Raw genomic sequence first — 20761 nt, forward strand, 5'->3', positions numbered from 1 at the left:
AGAGCCTTGTGCTGTCTTCCAAATCGTGCCGCACATAGGAACTCGACGCCAAAAGTCCAAGTAGTTGTGGCCAGCGTCTATGGCGGTTCAGCCAACCCTGTGTTGATGGAGCACGAGCCGTGCGCTCCAGAATCTGGGGGCAGCTCGATCCGACCATACCACGTTAAGCAACAATGGTATCGGGTGGCGCTAATCCAGACTTCACCAGGCACATCGGGCATGTTTCATCAGGATGACGTCCATTGACGGGGGGACCAGAAAGGTTAAAGGATTGAGCTCGCAGAGAAGTGAAGCGAAGAGAGAAAGAGAGAGAGAGAGGGAGAGGGGGCGTGCCGGGACCCAAACCATCGGGAAGCAAAGACCGGGGGGAACGTTGGGCCTTCCAGTCCTCCAGTCCTCAAGCACTGCGCCCTGCGGCTGCTGCATATGAGATCCCATTGGGCTCGGACCTGAGATATCCGACGCCAGCATTCTCTCCCCCTGGTCCCTACGACCCCTACGGTTCCTACGCATGCTCATGACCAATGGCAAGATGCAACCCTAAACATCACCTGGAGCAGGGCCCAGCCCGCAACGTACGGACTCCTGCCCTTATCGACATCCACAGCAATTGGCTGATCTGCCCACAGATACGTCCAGGGGGAGACCGGGTAACGCCCGGCAGAGAACAAGAAGGGAAAAACAGAGATTCCACGGCAGAACAGCCGCCAGGGTCAAACCAGTACACAGCAGAGGGTGGAGGATCGGGGCCAGCGCGCCTATGAATGTCGAACAACAGGCGAGCTTGGGCCCCGACCCGCGGCCGTTGGCGTCTCCTTACTCAGGCGAGGCATGCCCGATCCAAATGGCCCGGAATCAAGCGCCCTATTGGGGGGCGTTCCGGAATGCCATCGGGCCCCAATGCACGCGCGGATTCGTGGGAGAGACGAGATTGGGGAACTTCTCCCTCGGGTTTGGGCTGAAGGATGTTTTTTCTTGATCTGACTGTCTGATCTTCCGCGTCTCTGGCGTCCGCTTGTGCCGGCCTTGTTAGGCTCAGAGCTACCCGAGACTATTTCTGGATGTGATGGGTCTCGTCCCAGGGGCTTCGGCGAGACAGTGGGCGGCAGACAGATGACCATGGAGAATAACAAAGGCACAACTATCCCTCATGAGAAATGCCACGTCGAATGGGGAACTAGCATGCAAGCTCCAGTGCGCAAAGACCTTGTTGACCATCAGGCAATGACGTCTTGTTTACCAATAAGCTTGTAGTTACTGTAGAAGGTCTTGCGTGTAAGACACAGGCTCCCACCGCCATACAGCAGCAGAGAGAGCCAGTGCTGGCGATATTAAGATCAATGACGCATGACCACCTTCCCATGCCAGCAACCACGTAGGGCGTGCTGTCAAGTGTTTTTAAGCGCCGCCTCGCCCGATCTAGATTCCTTGCTGCCTGAGATAAAAGGCAAGAAAAGATTTCCCAATCGGGGCAAGCGGCGGGCGGGGAGAGAAAAAAAGTTGGCGCGGATTTTCATTGAGCTGCGGACCACCATCACCTCCCGAAACCACACCAGCCACGATGCCCTCGACCTACAAGAAGGACAAGCCGTGGGACACGGATGACATTGACAAGTGGAAGGTAAGTTGGCGCCGTCTCGAATCTGACCAGCTTTGGCAGCTGCTAACTGCGCGACCGGCGAACAGGTCGAAGAATTCAAGCCCGAGGACAATGTCGCCGGCAACTTTGCCGAGGAGTCGTCCTTCATGACGCTCTTCCCCAAGTACCGTGAAGTATACTTGAAGGAGGCATGGCCGGCAGTCACAAAGGCGCTGGAGAAGCAGGGCGTCGCCTGCACACTGGATTTGGTGGAGGGTAGCATGACGGTGAAAACAACCCGCAAGACCTACGACCCGGCCGCGATCCTGAAAGCGCGCGACCTGATCAAGCTGCTCGCGCGAAGCGTTCCCGCCACACAGGCCCTGAAGATCCTGGAGGACGGCGTGGCGTGCGACATCATCAAGATCCGCAACCAAGTGCGCAACAAGGAGCGATTCGTCAAGCGGCGACAGCGGATCCTGGGCCCCAACGGATCGACCCTGAAGGCCCTGGAGCTACTCACAAACACGTACATCCTGGTGCAGGGTAACACGGTCGCCACAATGGGCCCCTTCAAGGGCCTGAAGGAGGTGCGCCGCATCGTGGACGACTGCATGGCGAACATCCACCCGATCTACCACATCAAGGAGCTGATGATCAAGCGCGAGTTGGCCAAGGATCCGACTCTGGCGAACGAGTCGTGGGATCGGTTCCTGCCGAACTTCAAGAAGCGCACGCTGTCCAAGCGCCGCACGCCCTTCAAGGTCACCGACAAAGCCAAGAAGGTGTACACGCCGTTCCCGCCCGCGCCCGAGAAGAGCAAGGTCGATCTTCAGATCGAGTCTGGCGAGTACTTCCTGTCCAAGGAAGCCAAGGACCGCGCGCAGAAGGAAGAGGTGCTCGAGCGCCAGCGCCAGAAGCGCGACGAGAAGATGCGCGAGCGCGAGAAGGAGTTTATTGCGCCCGAGGAGGATGGTCCTGTCGACGCCAGTGGCGAAAAGAAGAAGAAGAAGGACAAGAAAGAAAAGAGCAAGCGGAAACGCGAGGCCGAGGCCGAGGTCGATGGCGACGATGCTGCCGAGCGGAAGGAGAAGAAGAAAAAGAAGAAGAGCAAGTCCAAGGAGGCCTCCTCCGACGAGGAGTAGAATGCTTCTCGGTCTTCGTTTGTTTAAAATTTGGCGCTTCTGGCAGAGCATGGGTCTGGCGTTTAAATCTTGCTTGATGTCTTGTCGTTACAGCACCCTCGTGGTCTGTATACTGTAAAATGATCAATACCAAGTTGTTATCTACTTCTGATGAACATCGATTAATAAGAGATGAATCCAGTTATGTTGATCCAAGGGATAGGAAGTAGGCTAAATCTGCAAGACAGCCCAACCAATGGGTTTCCAAACTCCCAACGGCCAACCCAACTTCCAGGCCGCGAATAATCCAGTAGGAAAACTCCGCGAAGAACCAGCAGTGGGGAGCCTTCTTGACACAAGTTCTAGACATCGTTCATATGCTCGGCCAAGGGGCTCGACTTTGGTTCCTCTGCGCTGAGCGTAGTCCCATGCGTGTCCGTCATGCTCATTTCATGCGCAAAGGTATCATGAGGCTTCCACTTGGCACTGGTCATGGGGGTAGACTCCTCCAACATCTTGTCGACCTGCTCCAGGGTCAGACCCTTGGTCTCAGGAATGAAGAAGAAGGCGAACAAAAGGCACAAGAAGAGTGCACCACCCCAGACGAAAAAGACCTTAACCGCGAGATTACCCTTGTCCTGGTCGACGATGTATGGAGTAATAACGCCAATAACACAGTTCCATAGCCAATTTGACGCAGTTGCAAGAGCCACGCCCTTCGCTCGAATGGGCAGAGGATAGATTTCGCCAATGACTACCCACGCAGCAGGACCCCAAGTGGTTGCGAAGGAAGCAATGTAGAGGCAGACGAACACAATGAGACAAACGTTCCTGTAGTAACGATAGTGAGTATATGCATGTCGCATTTTTCACGACTCGCCAACTTACGCTGCGTGGCTCTTCTGGGGTGTTGTAACGCCAACGATTGCAACGATAAACTCGCAGATGCACATGGAGACAGCACCCCAAATGAGCAAAGTACGTCGTCCGAACTTCTCAATCATGTAGAAGGATGCTGGTGTGGTGGCCACATTGACGACGTTCGTAATAGTTGAGATGAGAAAGGCGTTCTTGATGCCGACTTGCTGAAAGAAGGTGGTGCCATAGTAAACTGACGATGTTAGTCGTCATTTCGCGTTGCCCAAAGATTAAGTACTCACAAATAAAATTGATCCCTGTCCATTGCTGGAACATCTGCAGACAAGCCCCGACAACCACTCGGCGAAGGTTTCCACGAGAAGAAAGGCCGCCCTTGAAGCAGTCTGACCAGGAAGTACTGGCAATCTGCTTTTCGTACTCAAAATTGGCCTTAATCTCAGCGAGTTCAGCCTGGATGGCTGGGTTGGATCCGGGCTGGCCGCGGACTCTCTCAAGAGAGCGGAGGGCATCATCCATACGGTTGCAACGGACATAGTACCGAGGAGACTCGGGTAGCAGGAACAGTCCACCCGCAAGAATTGCAGCCCAGATAAACTGCAATCCGATGGGAATACGGTAGGAAGTGCGGTCCGTGAGATCCTTGCAGCCCTGGTCGACGCCTGATGCCACAAGCAACCCGATCGTAATTGCCCATTGGTAGACAGAAACCAGAAGACCCCGGACTTTACGAGGTGAGATCTCGGAGACGTACAGAATCACCGTGGCAGAGACGCCACCGACCCCAAGTCCGGCAATGAATCGACCTGCCGCAAGACCGCCAACGCTGGTAGACGCAACTTGGACTGCCACTCCAATGGCAAAAATTAAACAGGAGATCATAATTGTGATGCGACGACCAATACGCTCAGAGATTCCACCTCCCATCAGCGCGCCAATAAAAGTACCAGCTGAAAGGATCGAGGTGATGAGAGACTTCCGCGAGCTGGGTATGATGTATCCGCTGGGATCGGCCTCGACTGGGACTGCATGTCCAAAATGCTGCTTGACAAACTTCATACCAAGAACACCAGAAATGTATCCCGAGTCATATCCAAAAAGGATACCTGTGTGTACAGAAGTTAGATGTTATATTCGAGCCAGAAAGGAAGAAATGACGAGACCCACCCCCGAAACTGGCAAAGCCGCAGATCAAGTAGGCCCGCCAGGTCACAGGCGCTTCGATAAGGGCTAGGTCATCTGTGCCGACAAGTTGGCGAATATTTGCCATGATGGAAAGAGACGCTGTTCAGTGAGAATGTAGAAAGATAAATCTCGCTTGAAGAGGGAAAGACAGAAGCGGAAGAGAGCAGGAGGTAGAGCCAAGTGTGGAAGAGGAAAAGGAAGAGAGAAGGGGAGGGAGAGAGAAGGAAGAAAAAAGGAGGCAAGAAATAAGAGCAGGCTGAATGGGGAAGGTGCCGTCAGCCGTGCAAATCAGCTTGGGAAACGTTGGAGGCAACGGTGACACGGTGAGTGCCGTGAGCATCCGCACTGCCTGTCTGACAGATAGTCAATCCTCTGGCAAGCAATGATCGTTGGAGCCCCAGCGACAATTCAGAATAGGGTAGAGCACTCACAAGGGGGACGCTGGTCACTCGAGACGGAGGCTTTGGTCTCTATTTAGGCATTGTGGTCTGTCTATGTGCTACTCCCCTAGCCGTGTCTATTTATCCCTGTTCAGATCCCCTCCTGAATAGAACAATTCTATCAATGCTAGACATCTGGAATCATCTGCCAAATCTTCATCGGGAAATTTCGCGGAACTTACCATCGAAGGCCGGGGGCAAATGACGTGAAACAGGGCACCAGGAAACATGAGAGCTTGTACTCTATACGTGCCACATCCGAACAACATAGCACTCCCGCTTTCAATCTTTGTTAGCCCTCGGATTGTCGAGTAAAACTACGGCGACCCGCAGGAATCCCACCTGGTCGAGGAAACACGTTGCACAGAGAGCGGAGGGCAGATGAAACCTGACGGCGTACATAGTACTCGACGGACCAGGGGGCTGACCATGGAGCTGGAAATGATTCGAGGATGAGAGAGCAGAGTCATTCTCATGAGTCCCGAAAGGATCTGATTCCACTGGCACACGCGTGTGTAAGAAGGTAGGTAGGTCGGGTCAAACGAGGTATGACCCATGGCCTTCACAACTGCATAACTCATGTATCGTATATCTAGGGTCTATCTAGGTCCGATGGCACATGCATATCTACACTCTCTCCTCAGAAGAGGAGGGACTATCACGCAAGCGCCGCAGTTTATCGGCCAAGAAGTTCTCCTGCTCTTCTTGACTCTTCTTGAGATCAACGCAAAAGAACAAAACCCCAAAGCTGACCAAACTTAACGCGAAAAGAAAATAGAATGGGGTCGACACGTTGCCGGTCGGGCTCGCATCGATGATGGCGCTGGATACGATAGGTCCTATAAACGAAGAGGTCTTCCCGATGATGCTGAAGAGACTGAAGAAGAGGAACTCGTGGCCGCGGGGAGTCACCTCCGAAATCATAATTTGCGAGTAACTATACCAGGGACAGATGAAAAGCCCGTAGAACGCTTGGTATACCTGTACAGATATTGGGTCAGTGGGGAGCGCAGTATGGCGTGAGGACGATTAGCATACCCAAACTTCCCAGGCGTTGTGGAAGCCGAACTTGTCGGTCCAGATCCCGATCATGCCCCAGCCGTCCAGGAGAATGATGCCGACTGCAATGGCATTGAACATGGTCTTCGTTCCCAGCTCGAAGCGCTGTTGAACCCACCAGAACGCATATATACCGATGGCCTGAATGGATTGGATGAGTTTCTGCCACTAAAGTATGGATCTCTCCAAACGCCTCACTCACCTGAGCTGCAATGCCGACAATGAGAAGGTAAGTCAGCTGTAAAGTATTATAGGACACGATGGTGTTTTGCAGCGTTGAGATGACTGTCACCGTGGTGTTGAGAGAGTCACCCAGTAGGAAATACCCTGTACGAGAGTCAGCAACCTAAAGCTAGTCTGCTGGAGCCCTTGCCACGATATCGTCTTACCGACGAGGTAAACCAAGCTCTGCTTCAGGTGCCAAATCTGCTTCATAGCATGCCAGAGCTGCCACAAGCCCGCAATGAAGATCGATCGCCGACCAGGATCCTGACCGGGGCGACGCTTCTCGAGGAAGAACCACGGAAGCGACACGAGGAGCCACACACTAGAGACAAAGGCAATCAGCACGCTCAGACCCCAGTTGTTCTGCTCTTGGCCGGCATTGACATCCACGCCAAACATGATCCCAACGATGATGGCGAGAATGAAAATCTCCGCCACCGACTGGACGTAGAAGGCGACGTTGGCGAGACGACTGCGCATCATCGTGTCGGCGTAGTCGTATTCCTCCCGGGTAATCGTCCCAGACACGTAGGCGTCGGCCTTTTCTTTCATTCTGATCGTGTTGCGGGCCAGGCTGGGGAATGCGGCGGTCCAGAAGGTCAAGGTGGTTTGGTAGGCGATCAGACCGACGATATACAAGCCCACCCCGACCCGCCATTGATCCTGGGTGTGCACGCCCAGCCAGCCGAAGCCAATTGCGTAGGCGACAATGGACAGCGCGATCAGAATATTGGGTCGCCAGTGGCCAAAATCGGCAAAGCTCCCAATGACTAAGAAGACGGCCACCTGGATGGCGAAGGAAATGCCGTTGCAGAGCAGCACGATGCTGTTGATGGAGCGTGGGCGGCCGGCGAAATCGAGCAAGCCATCAGTCGGCGCGGCCTGGGCGAGCAAGTTTTGGAATGCGGTAGGCGCAAAGTCTGGTCGTGATGGTCAGTGGGCTTGGCCTTGGTGTCTCCTATAAAGGACTGCAACGCAAGAAAAAAAAAAAAAAGAAAAAAGAAAGCAATGCGTCCCACTCACTGAACAGTGATAAACCGTTGTTCCCAATGTAATAGCTAGAGAGCTGCAGTGTTTAGCGTCATCCATGCCAATCTCTCTACGGTCAACGCACGCGTAGTAAGCCCATATCTCCATTCGGGTCGTGCGGTATTTCTCCTCGAACTGATCGGGCGCAACGAGCTGCTCTCCCTTATCGCAATCCTGCGTCTGGGAAAGCTGCCCCAGTCCCACCTCGACCGCGGAGAGAGCCGAGTCCTTGACATCCATGGTGGTAGTGAGATAGCGCTGTCAAGCAGTGAGAAGACAACACGCCAGAGAGAGAAGGGGGGCAGGGGTGGCGGCCCTTCTTATCAGGAACTGGAACCCGCGACATTCATCTGCTGCCAATTGAAAATGCTCGCTCGACCCCGCGTGCCAAAACCCTCGACCGGAGACCAGTGGTGAATGCGGATGCCGATCGCGATAACATTCGGCTTGCGCTGCGCGCTAGACCTTCGTCGGGCCTAGAAGGTTGCTTAGCGACTCGGCACGAAGGGCTCGGCCTATCACGGCCATTGTATTGTGCAGGCTTGAGCGCGGCCCATTGGCGCGAGTGGTTGACAGTGTGCTTGGCAGCGCCAGTCATCGGTGGTGGAGCGATAGAAGGATATCATAATCAAGTGGACGAGCGACTTGCTGGCTTTGCGGCGGACTCTGTCACATTGGGGTATCAGATGCCATCGCCTGTGACGAGAGTGGAAGGGCTACTCTTTGTATACTCTGCAGCCGTAAGGTTGATCTGGACGGATCGGAAGATGCGTGCGGAGTCGGTTTATCGAAGCTATTGATGTGCAGACATGGATGGCTATAGGGGGTGATATTGGTTTGCTGGTGTTCCAACCCCTAACCGTATATCCTGACCATGAACCATGTCGCCGTTGTTGATGGTAGGTTGTCAAGATTGCCGCAAGCATGATATTCTCCCAATCCGAGCTCACATGCTCATCGCTTCACTATGGTCAGTCCCTAATTGGGCGCGACAATCCCCGCTTGGCCAACGCGTTGATCAAAGATCAGCCGGGGAGTGGGGGTGACAAACTGGCAGTTCACATAGATATCAATGCCAGTGATGCCAGTTCCCCGACTCACCTACATCCTGGGTGGCCTTTTGTCGCGAAGCCCTGATGCAGGAATTACTGCAGCAATAGCCAAGCATTCTCCCTAGACGGGTTGATCGTGAAGAGTAGCTTGAAGTACATGGGAAAAAGAGTCTCTAGGTATTGCGCCAGAGCTAGGGAGGGGGCGAGAGCAGACGGCATTTGGTTATTTAGTTCTGCGTGCCGCGCATCATTCACCTGCGTCTGATGCAGTTTACTCCCATGAAGTTGATTCGTGAGTTTCCGGACCCATCACCACTGATAACGCTGATGATGCATGACAGGGGCTGCTTACTGTGAAGATAAGGGGGTATGAGATGAAACGAAGCCACTGGTAGCGTGAGATGGGTTTGCCATGGAAAGGACTCGGATCCTCGTACAAAGTCTCTGCACGTCAGGCCCAAGTAATCGGACGGGAGGCCAATACATACTGAAGACAACGGTGCGCACAAGCACGCTACGGAGCACGAGGGATCAAAGACGAAAGTACCACGAGGAGAAATCGAGATCGATCTGGCGATGCCACTGGGGAATGATGTCATAAGGGAACGAATGACAGCACATTCGAAGCGCCCGAGCCTGCAAGGCTAGGGGTTGTCCATAACTTGTGTGCGCACTGAAGATGGAACCGAACTTGCATCCCGGATAAGACGGAGGATTGGGAAATGACGAACGGTCAATTGCAAGGAATTGCATTGGGCCCCGCTGGAGCAAAGGCTGTCGTTGGACGAACCCCCCGCGCCGTCCCAGTAGTTGAAGCAGGATGGATTCCATCGGGGGCATCCCACGGTTCAATCAATGGCCATGATGCGTCCACCAGTGGGTCAGGACAGGCACTACCGGACAAGCGCCGGGTGTTCATTGCTTGGAAGTTCTCCCCAGCCGGCTCCTCATGCGAAGCTTTGGCGGCACCAATTGAGGAGACTGCGATGATCGGATAGCAATTGCGTCAAGGGCCTCCCACCCTCGCCTTTTGGTGGTCTCGCGGGTCCAAAAGGGAGGGAGGGGAGGTGTGGAAGAAAAACGGACATGAGGAGACTGTTGCCCACTTATCATCTCCCGGCCTCCACCCGTCACATCCAATTTCGTTTTTCCTCTCTTTTCTTGCTTAGGGGGGGCCACTTGTGTCTTCTTCTGCTCTCGAGCGCTTGCTAATCCCCGTTGAGCTTGGCATCTTTTTTATTTCGACGTTCAACCCAGCAGATACCCAGGTTCCCCCGATCTAGTAGAAATCATGGAAGAGGGCGATGCTGGGCGTCCCAGGGCCGTGGTAAGTTCAGCCCATCGATCGCCCGGAAGTCTTGGCTAATGCTTGTGTGTCGGTCTAGTCCACTGGGGCACGAAGCCAGGGTCCAATCTCGCCGACCAGGAGCAGTCGCGGGCTTTCAGAGGACGATGCCGGCTCGCCAACAAGAAGAACTTCAGCGCTCGATGATGGTCCGGATGGCACACGACGACGCAGTTCGGCAGCCTCCAGACGAAGTGGCAGTCGGGGCGTCCCGAGCTTGGCTCCTCGAACTACACTGGCCGAGCGAACCCAAGGCAAATTCACACTCGCCGGTCCAGAGGAGACTCCACAGTTACGACTGTCTCACGAGCCCTTCGTCCAACCTGGATATGGCGATCTCAACCCATCTTACGAACAGCCCAACAACACCAAGCCGGTTTGGTCTCTGGCTAAGCCGCTGCCGCGTGTGGTGCGGCCGGGCATGGTGCCGACCAAGGAGGAATTGCTGCAACAGTTAGCCAATGCCCAGCTTCCCGCTGAGAATTCACAGAGGCTCGGGCTGGACGTCAACCCTAATGACCTGGAACAGGGGAAAATCGAAAAAACCGCCGACCCGCGGAAAATGGCGGCGCAGGTTGAGGATGCTCGGCTGCAGCGCGAGCAAAACTTCATGAACAAGATCCTGAATGGCGACACGGCATCGACGCGACAGGGATCGCGCTTGTCACGCGCGTCGTCGACCCGCTTGAGACGCCCCTCGGCGTGGCGCGCATCCCAGGAACAGCTGTCGACCGTCGAGGAAGGTGGATCTCAGGCCACCGACGAAACCGAGACTCAGGGCAGAAAGCCGGAGTTCTACAGCGATGACCCATTACGTCCGGTGCCCGAAGAGGCCGAGCAGCCCTATGACGACGCTGCCAACGACCAGAAATTCGAAATTCCGGGTCTCGATCACGAAGCCTGTCCCGAAGATCTGCATCCATTGGTGCAGGAACTCGTGGAGGACGAGGTCCACAACAACCACACCACCTGGTCCGTCATTCGCACGCACCACCGCGAGGCTCTGGCCGAGGCATTGGCGGTGTTCGTCCAGCTCACCATTGGCTTTTGCGTAGACCTGTCAGTGACGGTCGCAAACCAAGGTAATCCTAACACCACGGCGTGGGCCTGGGGCTTTGCTACCATGATCGGCATCTATATTTCCGGTGGTGTCTCCGGTGCACACCTCAACCCGGCAATCACGTCCATGCTTTGGTTCTACCGTGGTTTCCCCAAGAGAAAGATGCCCGAGTACTTCGCCGCTCAGTTTATCGGTGCTTTCTGTGCTGGTCTGGCGGCGTATGGCGTCTACTACCACTCCATTGTGTATTATTCCGCGTCCAATTCCGACACTGGTATCATCAACAGCTTCGTGACCAACCAACGCGAAGCCTGGATCGGCCCCGCCACCGCCTTTTTCAACGAGTTCATTGGGACATGCTTCCTGGCAGTGACTGTTCTGGCGCTTGGTGATGACCAGAACGCACCTCCCGGCGCGGGTATGAACTCCCTGATCATCGGTATTGTCATTACCTGTCTGTGTATGACATTTGGCTACCAGACTGGTGCTGCCTTCAATCCCAGTCGTGACTTTGGTCCTCGCCTGGCACTTCTTGCAGTGGGATACCCCAACGACCTGTTCCTGAACCCGTACTGGTTCTATGGACCATGGGTAGGAGCAGTCACCGGCGCGTTCATGGGTGGCTTCTTGTACGACTTCTTCATCTTCACTGGTGGTGAGTCTCCCGTGAACTACCCGCTGGAGAGAACCCAACGGGCGATCAAGAAGAGTGGTATGAAGTGGAAGCGTCGGCTTCACATTGCCAAGCCAGAGTCCCGGCCGGCGGCCGTGCCTTAAGTATGCAATCGTGGAAATTCCTGGTTACTACGATTAGCGGTCACTGACCGCGAATCCGAATTTACACATTTGCCAAGATAACCTCTGGCATTTCTGGATATACGGGGATGAGTGGGCTATAAATTGGAATTGGGCCTGGATACATAGGTTTCGGTGGTTCTGTATCTATATGTGCATAGCAGTCTCGATTTAATTGTTGTTCATTTGCGAAGTACATATATAGCCTTGGAATTATTATGGTCAGATGTCGAATGACTTTGACAGACACTTTTTATTAAAGCTCGGTGTGCTGACAACCTTCAGCCCTGCTCGTGACGCATAAAATCGGAGATTGACTCCGCGGTCCCTAGCTGAAAGATACCGATGCACAACCTTACAAGGGCCTTACGTGTGGTGGGAATGAAAGGGGCGAAGTGCAAACAGGATTGATGGGCATAACCACCCGTGGACGAGGCGATGGGCCCTGTCACATCACATTTAGATCACATTTAGAATGCTTGAATTTTTATTTGGCTCGCTTCTCCAATTTTCCTCCTTGATCTCCATATCTCCGTCTAAAGATGATATCTTTTGGTCAATGTTATGTTAAGAGTCCGACCAAGTCTCTGAAAATCTTTGACGTGTCTCCTCATAAGACGGTTAACGAGTCCTGGCGGGCACTCGAAACATTAGACCCTGGAGAAGCATGAGAATACTTTCACAGATCAGCGCAATTCACGGAGGCCACTGTAAGTGAGCCGGGCCATATTGGATTTGATTGTCGTGGAACACAATTGGGCTCCTCCGCATCATTCTTCATATACCTATCCAGGTCGTATTCCGCGAGGGGCATGAAATGACTGTAGATGGATTCGCCGACCACAGCGCTACCGTATGTTTCAACGATATTCTCACGCTTTATGACCAGATTCAGGAACATCTTCACACTCTCATGCCTTCGACCTCAGGCCAGTAAGATGCACCAGATGGTCCTGACCGGCCACAGGTGGCCAATTAACAAGACCATTTATGCCAGGCAAAAATGCTGAGCATCGCCTACAGTGGCCAATCAGCGGCCGTTTCTGTGATTGCCTTACAGCCTGATTCCTTCTGACATTGCCGATGAAACAAGCTAAACAGGGCTAGATATGATATATCTTGGTTTACCTGCGCAGGAAGGTCTGGAATTGACCCAGGGTCCTAAACCTACTAAAATAGGGCCACCGACTCCTATGACATACGGGCAGATGAAAAGAGAGAGCTTACCTGCTCTTTCGGGGTCGTGACCAGCATGGTTCTCGGCGAGGGAGGACATATGGTCTCAGTAGGTGTCTGCAGCGCCAAAATGAAGAGGTAAGGTGGGTGTGAGGCTGTGATGGACGCATAGAGAGATCCTGGATCCAGTACAATCATAATGATTCTGCACACGGTCTTTGATTTCATTGGCTACACCGCCCTGGCGCGCTCTGCTATCTCTTGGTCGGATTTACGCTTAGCACGAAGCGCGCCCGAATACTAGCTCGCTGAGGAAAGCGTCCCGAGCTCCAACTCCTGTAGGGCGGAGATATCTATCCATACACGATTTTTTGTATGGCTGGATCAAGCTGTTTGTGACGCTATTAAAAATTTTCTGGCAGTGTCCGACTTTGTGCTGCCATAATGTCCAGACCCGTGGCGACTATATATCTATCCAGCTTCATTCCGGGCTTCGGCATCTCGCCAGTTCCATACCCGTTCCACGATGCTTCGAGTCGCCCTTGCAACTTGTCTGCTCCTGATTTCCTCCCTACAAGTATCAGGGCTGGCAATCCAGACAAGGGATGATGAGCCTGCCTTTCTATCCCAGTCTGATGACGGTAATATTCCCAGCCAACTGCCTTCCCCGATGACCACTCAGTCTCTCGAACAGCCCTCAAAACGAAATACTCGGGTCTCAAGAAGGGCCAACTACTCCCGCAGTCACTACAAATAGGTTATTACAAATACAACGACGAGATCTGGTTTGATAACAAATTCGGGACCATGGCTCAATATTTGCGGGAATACACAGTCATCACAAACGAGAACGACATGGTTGACCAGATCGACAATCCATTTGAAGGAAATCATCCTCTTTTCAAAGCTGGCCGCTTGCCTGGGATTAACAACGACCCGGTGTTATCCTCCTACATTGCATCGCAGGTGTGCCTCTGATCTTCCCCTCTGGAGCACAATATAAATACTCATGACCCCTCAGTCCCCTATAGCCTTGGGGAAAGGCTCAACAACTCTCTACTGGGATATAGTCTGGATGAAGGCCAAAAGCAACGCACTGCTTGTGGATTTGCTCGAGTCAAATCCACGCTACATAGCTCACAAGGGCAGTCAGGCGATACCCACCAGCCAAGACGATCCTCTGCTTATCTACGCGATTGAAGACGATACAGGGGAAATGACATGCACCGTTAAATATAGTGTTAATTTGGTGAAGACAACCAGCCACTACGACGGTCTGGTTATCCATTACCAGCTTCGTCTTGTGGAGGAAGCAAGTGGAAAGTCCAAGATGCTTAACTACATCCACTACACCTCATGGCCTAATCGCCTGGTGATCAGCAATGAAGATATGACGCGACTGATTGATCTTGTTAACGAAGTGAATGTCGCAGGCTCGACAATCTTCGTGAACTGCCAATATGGGCTCGGAAGAACTGGCACCTTTATTATGTCCCGGGAGATATACAATACGGCCAAACAATCCAAAAAGAGCGGAAAGAACTGGTTCACGCAGAAAGGGGCGAACGGCGCAGATCCGATTGAGCAATACGTGAACACCCTGCGAATATTCCGACATGATACCATCGACAGCTCGCGGCAGTTCTTGTTCCTCTACCAATGGACTAGGGACCTGCAGCAAAAGCTTTACGGCTAATGGGTGGTGGTTGAGATCCGTGTTCGACTCTACCCCCTGCCTTCCTGTATTATAGTGCTGTCGTCTAGTTCTTTTGTTTCCCGTGTTACGGCGTCTGCGCGTATTGGACTGGCTCACTTCGGGTTCCCCACAAGATGGGTGTATATAAAGTCAGAGTTGTTCAGCAAAGAATATAGATCTCTTTATGTTTAAAGCCGAAAGCCGATATCGACTACTCGGAAGTCGTGGCCTATCAACGCATGTTATTCTATTCTTCGCCGGAGCAGCAAGGATAATCAGATTTTGGACAAACATTATGGCCTCGTATTCAAGGTTGCAATTTCCATGAGATTGGTTGCATGACGCTCTTGAGGCTTCGTCGAGCCTTTTCTCACGGCCGTTGTGGCTGACTCAGCATGGGCCGGGACGGAAAATTCGCATTTAGAGTTGAGAAGGTCTCATCCATTCCCGACGAATTCGGATTCGAATTCCCTTGCCCATGCTGTATTCGCCGTCTCGCGGTTGATGTGACGCTCGCGCTGGGCTCCAACATGCGGTCGAGCCTCTCGTGTGAATTCTGCCGGTAGGATCTGCGCTCGCTCTTCCCAGTTTCCATCTTCATCCCAAATGAAGTTATACCTGCTCAACCCCCATCCTCGCTAGGAGATCGAAAATCAAGTGTGTCAATACAGGGAGCGCTCCTTGCCAAAAGTGCCACAAATCTGGGATTACTGGCTGTGTCCTGAGTAGACCCCACAGCAGGATTCTCAAAAGATCTGCTCGTCGACTTGAGCGAAGGAGTCCACGAGTCACTGCGGATGAGGCCAGTGGCCTGTCATATCTCGAACCATCTTCGGAATTTCCAGAGAACAATGCGAACTCCGACGTGACCCATGATGGACTGCAGACACGCGTTGATCTGCATATCGCAGATCTGTCGACGAGGACTATCCTTCACGCATTGAACGTGTTCACGGATAAGTTTCCTGAGCTCGGAATTCTGAATATTCCTTGGTTTATGCGAGATTTCCAATCTCGCCGCTCTCGTGAAAGTCAGACATTACTTGCCGCCGTATTAGCCACGACCCAATGCCATGTTTCGCGTCTCAGTACATCTGGCATTGATTCTTTGTGTCCGAGGGAGCAATATGCCTCCTATGCACGCGAGATGCTATCAGAGAGTTCCTTTCAAGCACCCAAGCTGCAAGTGGCCCAGGCACTTCTGGTGATGACTTTGTATGAATGGGGCTCCCGCGAATTCCATCGAGCTTGGATCTATTGTGGTAGAAGACCCTTGCTCTCCGAGGCCTCCAAGGTCGAGATTCCCGTTATACTAACTACCGCTAGGCATTGCAACGCGAATCATGCAAGCTATAAACAGCCTGAGGACTGCCCCGTACTCTCCTGATCCTTCATCGGCTGGGGAGGAAGATACCGTTTCCATCGCCCTTGGGAATCGCACCCTGTGGGCCTGCTTTATCATGGATCGGATGATTAGCTCCGGCACTTACAACCCACCCATGCTTCCTTTGGCAGAAATGGAGAAGCTCAGAGCCTTTCGACCTTTGAGCGCAGTCGAATTCACATTCGGGGTCGACCTAACCTCACACGCAAACAACAGGGAGCAAATTCTTCCTACCGCCCAGGATGTCCACACAACGCTTCTCGACATCACACAGTCCTTCGAGGTTATTGTATCTGGTTTCGATATATGGGCGCTGGTCATGACTTTTGTTTACAATGATGGACGACGAGCACCAGGGATGTGTGCCCCTCCTAATTGTCCTTGGGTGCCCGGATCGCCCTGGTCAAACACCAGGAATCGCTTGCAAACCTGGCGATCTAATCAACACCATCGACTGCATTACCCGGAAAATAGTGTCACGGCGCACAAGACCCTTGGGTTTGGTGAGTCGTTTACTTATATCAATTTGATATACTTTCTTTGGTACAAGCGACCCTCAATCCCGTGAATCTAGTATCCGTCAACTCATGGTCAAGCCAGTACCCTCATGCTCCACCGTGAATATTTTCCTTTCATGCCCACTGCAGAGTCTGCCCCCAGGGGCCCTATAGACCATCCCATGCTACAAGCAGAGGCCCCAGATGGGTGGTGGGATGCGAGCGCCCTTGAAATGTTTGACGCCGCCGAGAACATCGCGAAGATATTACGCGAGGCATCCGAGTGCGGCGCTGAGCTTCTCACGCCGTTTGTGGGATTCTGCGCCTTCTCTGCGGCGTATATGAACCTTTACGTGTTCCGATTTCCCCAGATGAACTTCGGGCGGAGCTGGCGCGCGGAGGAGAACTTGGATCACTGTCTCGCATACCTGGAAGCCTTTCGACGTGAGTGGAAGCTGGGCGAGAGCTGGGTAAGTGAGGTCTTGGGAATAGTGACTCTCCTTACGTTCCTCTGTTGCTGAGATGACGTTTATCAGATGACAACGATCAAGCATGCGTCGCTGCTATACCAGCGGGCAACTGCCGATAGATCACGGTACCAAGGGAAGTCCAGGGCTGATTTTGAGGTTCTGCATCATTCCATTCACGAATTTCGGGTGGTTGATCGATCCGACCAACACATTCAGGAGATTGAAGGTGTAGAGCAGACAGCTCCGTCGGAGACCTACCACCGCACACCAGGGGCGAACTCTGCCGAATCTTTGGATCTCGATATCCCGCTGAATGACTTGTTGACCGAGGTCAGCACACATGCGCATGAACAAGGCATGTGGACTCACTGGTGGCCATCCCTGGAGGAGATAAACCTAGTAGTGTCGTCAGAAAATCCAGATTAAGATCTGTGGCGCTTCAATGAACATCTACCACATCCAACTACTGTTCGGGATAGAGGAACGACCTACAAAGAGTCCCCGTCATTCTTTGTGTCTACTTCCAATTGGATGGAGTTGTGCTCAGCAAAAGGTGCAATGCTTATTAACTCCTGAAGTCATTCCGGGAAACAAATCTACGCTAAATCGCTCGAAGAAACTCATACACCCCCGGTCCACAGATCAGCCAGAACAGGAGACTTCCACTGGCAACTTCAAACTGATAGTCGAGCCGCAGAATCTGGATGGCATGTGATACGAAAGAGAAACCTGAATTCTATAGACCCGCGACACAAGACAGGAGTGAAATGTCGGGACAAAAGTCTTCCCCTCTGGCAGGATCACGGGCACCGTGACGGAAGCGGCGTAACTGCTCTCGGATGAATTGGACGAGTCTGTTGTCGACACGGAATTGGTTCTCAAATCGTCACGTTTCGTGTTGCCCTCGACCACAGATTCGAAGGACGGCAGTTGTGCCCATTTGATGGACGATAGGTCTAGGGAGGATAATGGTATTGTTGTGACATGCGCTTCTCGGTCGGTTTCGTCATAGGCTAGATCCTCCGCAGGAGGATGGACTTTCCACGGAGTAGTGCCATAGTACGTCGCTACTTCCAAGTTGCAGTGCATATATCGGAGACGTGGCAAGAGCTTTCCTGATGCGCTGCGGACACGCAAGTCGATGTGCAAAGGAACCGCTTTGCCAGGATGACTGCCCGCAGACGAGACGTGAATGGGCGAGGGTTGTTCGACCATCAGCTCCATCGGGCCTTGCGACTGCACCATGTAACGAGATGGAAATTTATCTTTGAGTTGAGAATCGACGGACAATTCCCTCCGCGGATAATCTGTGAGCCTGATTGGAACCACCCTGATGGGCCGAGAGATGTCTCTTAATACTTGCGGTGCACCAGTGTGAGTCGACGTTGAAATGCGAGCGCGAACAACGTAGGATACTTTGCACACTTTCGATGATATGCCATCCTCCTCGAGATTCCAGAATGTGGTTGGACTGCTTTCAAGCGAAGGGGGCAGCCGGGTATGTGCGTGTCTGACATCGTTGCCCGTGGCCGTGTGGCTACAGCTTTGCGGAAGCAATTTCTCTGGAATCACGAACTTAAAGGGGATTCTGTATGCAATGCCCGGTAGCAGAGTTTTGATCTCTCCATACTCGCTGCAGCCCAGTGGCTGTCGCAGAAGAAGGAATTGATGGGACGCTTGCCTTCGCCCTGGCACATAGGTGGTGGCTCGACCAACGGAGGTGGACGTGGACCCTTGAGAAGAGTGAGAAGATATTCATTTCAAGTGCAAGTGTGATATCTTTCATCGGAGAGACTGAGGCAATAGTCGGGGATCTTACCTTCCAAGGTGATGTCGATCTGGTCGACCTGAGTTTCGCGTGCTACTGTTAGGAGTAGCTTTCCTGTGATCCGATCGAGAGTCGTGTAACAAGGTCTGTTGAGGCGCTCATTCTGGCCGTCCAATTCAATTACAACCTGAGGACGCAGGCATTTGGCTTTTGATTGACAGATGGGAGAGTAGAGCGACCACGGCATGGTCATTGTGCAGCGCATATTCGGACCTAGAGTATTGCATCAGAAAGGCCGGCAGATATGAGGAAAGAGGCTATGCCTACCTTGGATGGATTTGACTAGTCCTTAGTGCTTCTTGGGATATCCCAGATGTAGGACAAAAAGTGTTGGTCCGCGGCTGGGAGAGTGAAGAATGTAAGGCCCGCGATTGATTGTGCAACAAGCTGCTGATGTGATACTCTTGATTTTCCTTCTCATAGGGATTCTAGCGAAGGATTCAAGATTTTAAGAACAAAAAAAAAAAAAAAAAAAAAAAAGACAAGAGACAAACCAAATGGCCGAATCTAGAGATTCGCATTGGTCAAATCAAACCCGATTGAAATCCGAGAGCGGATCCACTGGCGTCTTTCCCGAGACTTTCGGTTTTCACGATGTTGCTGGTTTGACACAGCAATGAGGAAATCGGAGTATTCATATGCGATATACTTTAAAAAGCTGAATGAACAATAGAGGTCGTTCAGCGGTCGAGTATTCAAGTAGAATTGGTGCGTTGATCTGGGTAGCTGCAACTATACTTAAGTATTCACCCTGGAGACCGAGGATCAGATCGTTATATCTCGAAGAGGGCATCACGCTCAGGTCTTGACCCATATTCCTTCCTACCTAGACATCGAGGAAGGATGATGAGGCTCTTCTGTGTTACTTCTGTGTTACCGATACGCTCATCGAATAGACAAGGATGCATTTGCGCGGCCCATCTGCAGCAACTTGACCCGCTAGCATCCTAGGATGTCACTCTTTTCTCTCTCGTGTATCTGTAGATCTGTTGCAGAGGGATTACAGTGCAGCTTGAAGATTTCCTGGGAAAAAGAGCCCTTGATTGCTCACTTGAAATCGATTTGTACTTAGATATCCCGCACGTTACACCGTCTCATAATGGTTTTAGGTGACATGAAGGCTATTCCGACAATAAATTGCTCTTCTCGCTTGCTCTATCCCCCTCCAGAAAACATACTACCTGAAGAGCCCAGCTAGCGCACCACCTGCTAGCTGCCCCGTATGCCACAGTCACCGTCAGCTCGCTCCTCAATAGCCCCCGGGATGAGAGACATGGGTCGGAGCTTGCATGCAACGGATTGATTCTCCGTCGCTACAATTCTGCAATGAGTCACCTTCTGGTCGGGGAAAGGGACTTGGAAAATGAGGCGAGGGCGATGTTTTGGTCCGCACTACCTCGAACCCAGAACAGCTCAGGGGGAGGAGCCCGAAGTTGTTCTGCTCCGAACGAAACGGCCTTTCTATATCGTGAATCTGCTCGATCAGGTGATTACAACAATGAATCGATTCTCATTCCTTCCCGACTGGGCTTTGAGTCGATCAGTGTGGTGTAATGCAATACTATTTTGCGTCTGACTTGCTGTGCTCTCTGGGTGCACCCGACTACGAATAGTCGGAATGGGCACGGCTAGGGAGCAGATCAGACACCTATGAATGTTGATACACCCCTGGACACATCATGTGCAGTGCATAGTGCATGGCACGACATGGTCAGGGGTTGACGGAGTGAGAAATGATACGAGCGTGAGTGATCGGTTCGATCCCCGTGTTTATATACGAGCAGCAACGATGCCAGAAGGACAAGATTATACCGGAGTCTGGTTTATTCTAAAATATACACTTGATAACGAATGTGAGAAAGAGATGTCCACAAATAAACCGATGCGCAATCCGACTCCGGGATGGGATTGAGCAAATTTCACCGATCCTATCACTCCTCA

The 20761-nt window shown here is 52.5% G+C and overlaps 7 protein-coding genes across 7 annotated transcripts; 4 read left to right on the plus strand and 3 right to left on the minus strand.

Moving 5' to 3' along the window:
• Nucleotides 1–1561: 1561 nt before the first annotated feature.
• N7459_009045 (KRR1 small subunit processome component) lies at nt 1562–2724 on the plus strand (the record flags this gene model as incomplete). Its single annotated transcript, XM_056948213.1, has 2 exons — nt 1562–1621; nt 1687–2724. The coding sequence occupies 2 exons, from the start codon at nt 1562–1564 to the stop codon at nt 2722–2724; spliced, it is 1098 nt and encodes a 365-aa protein (XP_056795438.1).
• A 341-nt stretch (nt 2725–3065) lies between these two features.
• Nucleotides 3066–4849, minus strand: N7459_009046 (sugar porter family MFS transporter; the record flags this gene model as incomplete). Its single annotated transcript, XM_056948214.1, has 4 exons — nt 3066–3534; nt 3592–3814; nt 3864–4685; nt 4747–4849. The coding sequence occupies 4 exons, from the start codon at nt 4847–4849 to the stop codon at nt 3066–3068; spliced, it is 1617 nt and encodes a 538-aa protein (XP_056795439.1).
• Nucleotides 4850–5831: 982 nt separating this feature from the next.
• On the minus strand, nt 5832–7757 carry N7459_009047 (putative autophagy protein (Atg22); the record flags this gene model as incomplete). Its single annotated transcript, XM_056948215.1, has 6 exons — nt 5832–6185; nt 6243–6404; nt 6466–6590; nt 6653–7408; nt 7512–7546; nt 7603–7757. 6 exons carry the CDS (start codon nt 7755–7757, stop codon nt 5832–5834), a joined length of 1587 nt encoding a protein of 528 aa, XP_056795440.1.
• A 2103-nt stretch (nt 7758–9860) lies between these two features.
• On the plus strand, nt 9861–11751 carry N7459_009048 (MIP/aquaporin family protein; the record flags this gene model as incomplete). The annotated part of the gene is made up of 2 exons (XM_056948216.1): nt 9861–9896; nt 9955–11751. 2 exons carry the CDS (start codon nt 9861–9863, stop codon nt 11749–11751), a joined length of 1833 nt encoding a protein of 610 aa, XP_056795441.1.
• Nucleotides 11752–13954: 2203 nt separating this feature from the next.
• N7459_009049 (uncharacterized protein) lies at nt 13955–14641 on the plus strand (the record flags this gene model as incomplete). Its single annotated transcript, XM_056948217.1, has 1 exon — nt 13955–14641. The coding sequence occupies one exon, from the start codon at nt 13955–13957 to the stop codon at nt 14639–14641; it is 687 nt and encodes a 228-aa protein (XP_056795442.1).
• Nucleotides 14642–15036: 395 nt separating this feature from the next.
• N7459_009050 (fungal specific transcription factor domain-containing protein) lies at nt 15037–17418 on the plus strand (the record flags this gene model as incomplete). Its single annotated transcript, XM_056948218.1, has 5 exons — nt 15037–15203; nt 15371–15903; nt 15968–16528; nt 16622–16992; nt 17059–17418. 5 exons carry the CDS (start codon nt 15037–15039, stop codon nt 17416–17418), a joined length of 1992 nt encoding a protein of 663 aa, XP_056795443.1.
• Nucleotides 17419–17634: 216 nt separating this feature from the next.
• Nucleotides 17635–19013, minus strand: N7459_009051 (uncharacterized protein; the record flags this gene model as incomplete). The annotated part of the gene is made up of 2 exons (XM_056948219.1): nt 17635–18725; nt 18812–19013. 2 exons carry the CDS (start codon nt 19011–19013, stop codon nt 17635–17637), a joined length of 1293 nt encoding a protein of 430 aa, XP_056795444.1.
• Between the last annotated feature and the right edge of the window lie 1748 nt (nt 19014–20761).

This window comes from Penicillium hispanicum, assembly GCF_028827665.1.
Source record: "Penicillium hispanicum strain IBT 35686 chromosome Unknown utg000008l_segment0_segment0, whole genome shotgun sequence".
NCBI classification, from domain to species: domain Eukaryota; kingdom Fungi; phylum Ascomycota; class Eurotiomycetes; order Eurotiales; family Aspergillaceae; genus Penicillium; species Penicillium hispanicum.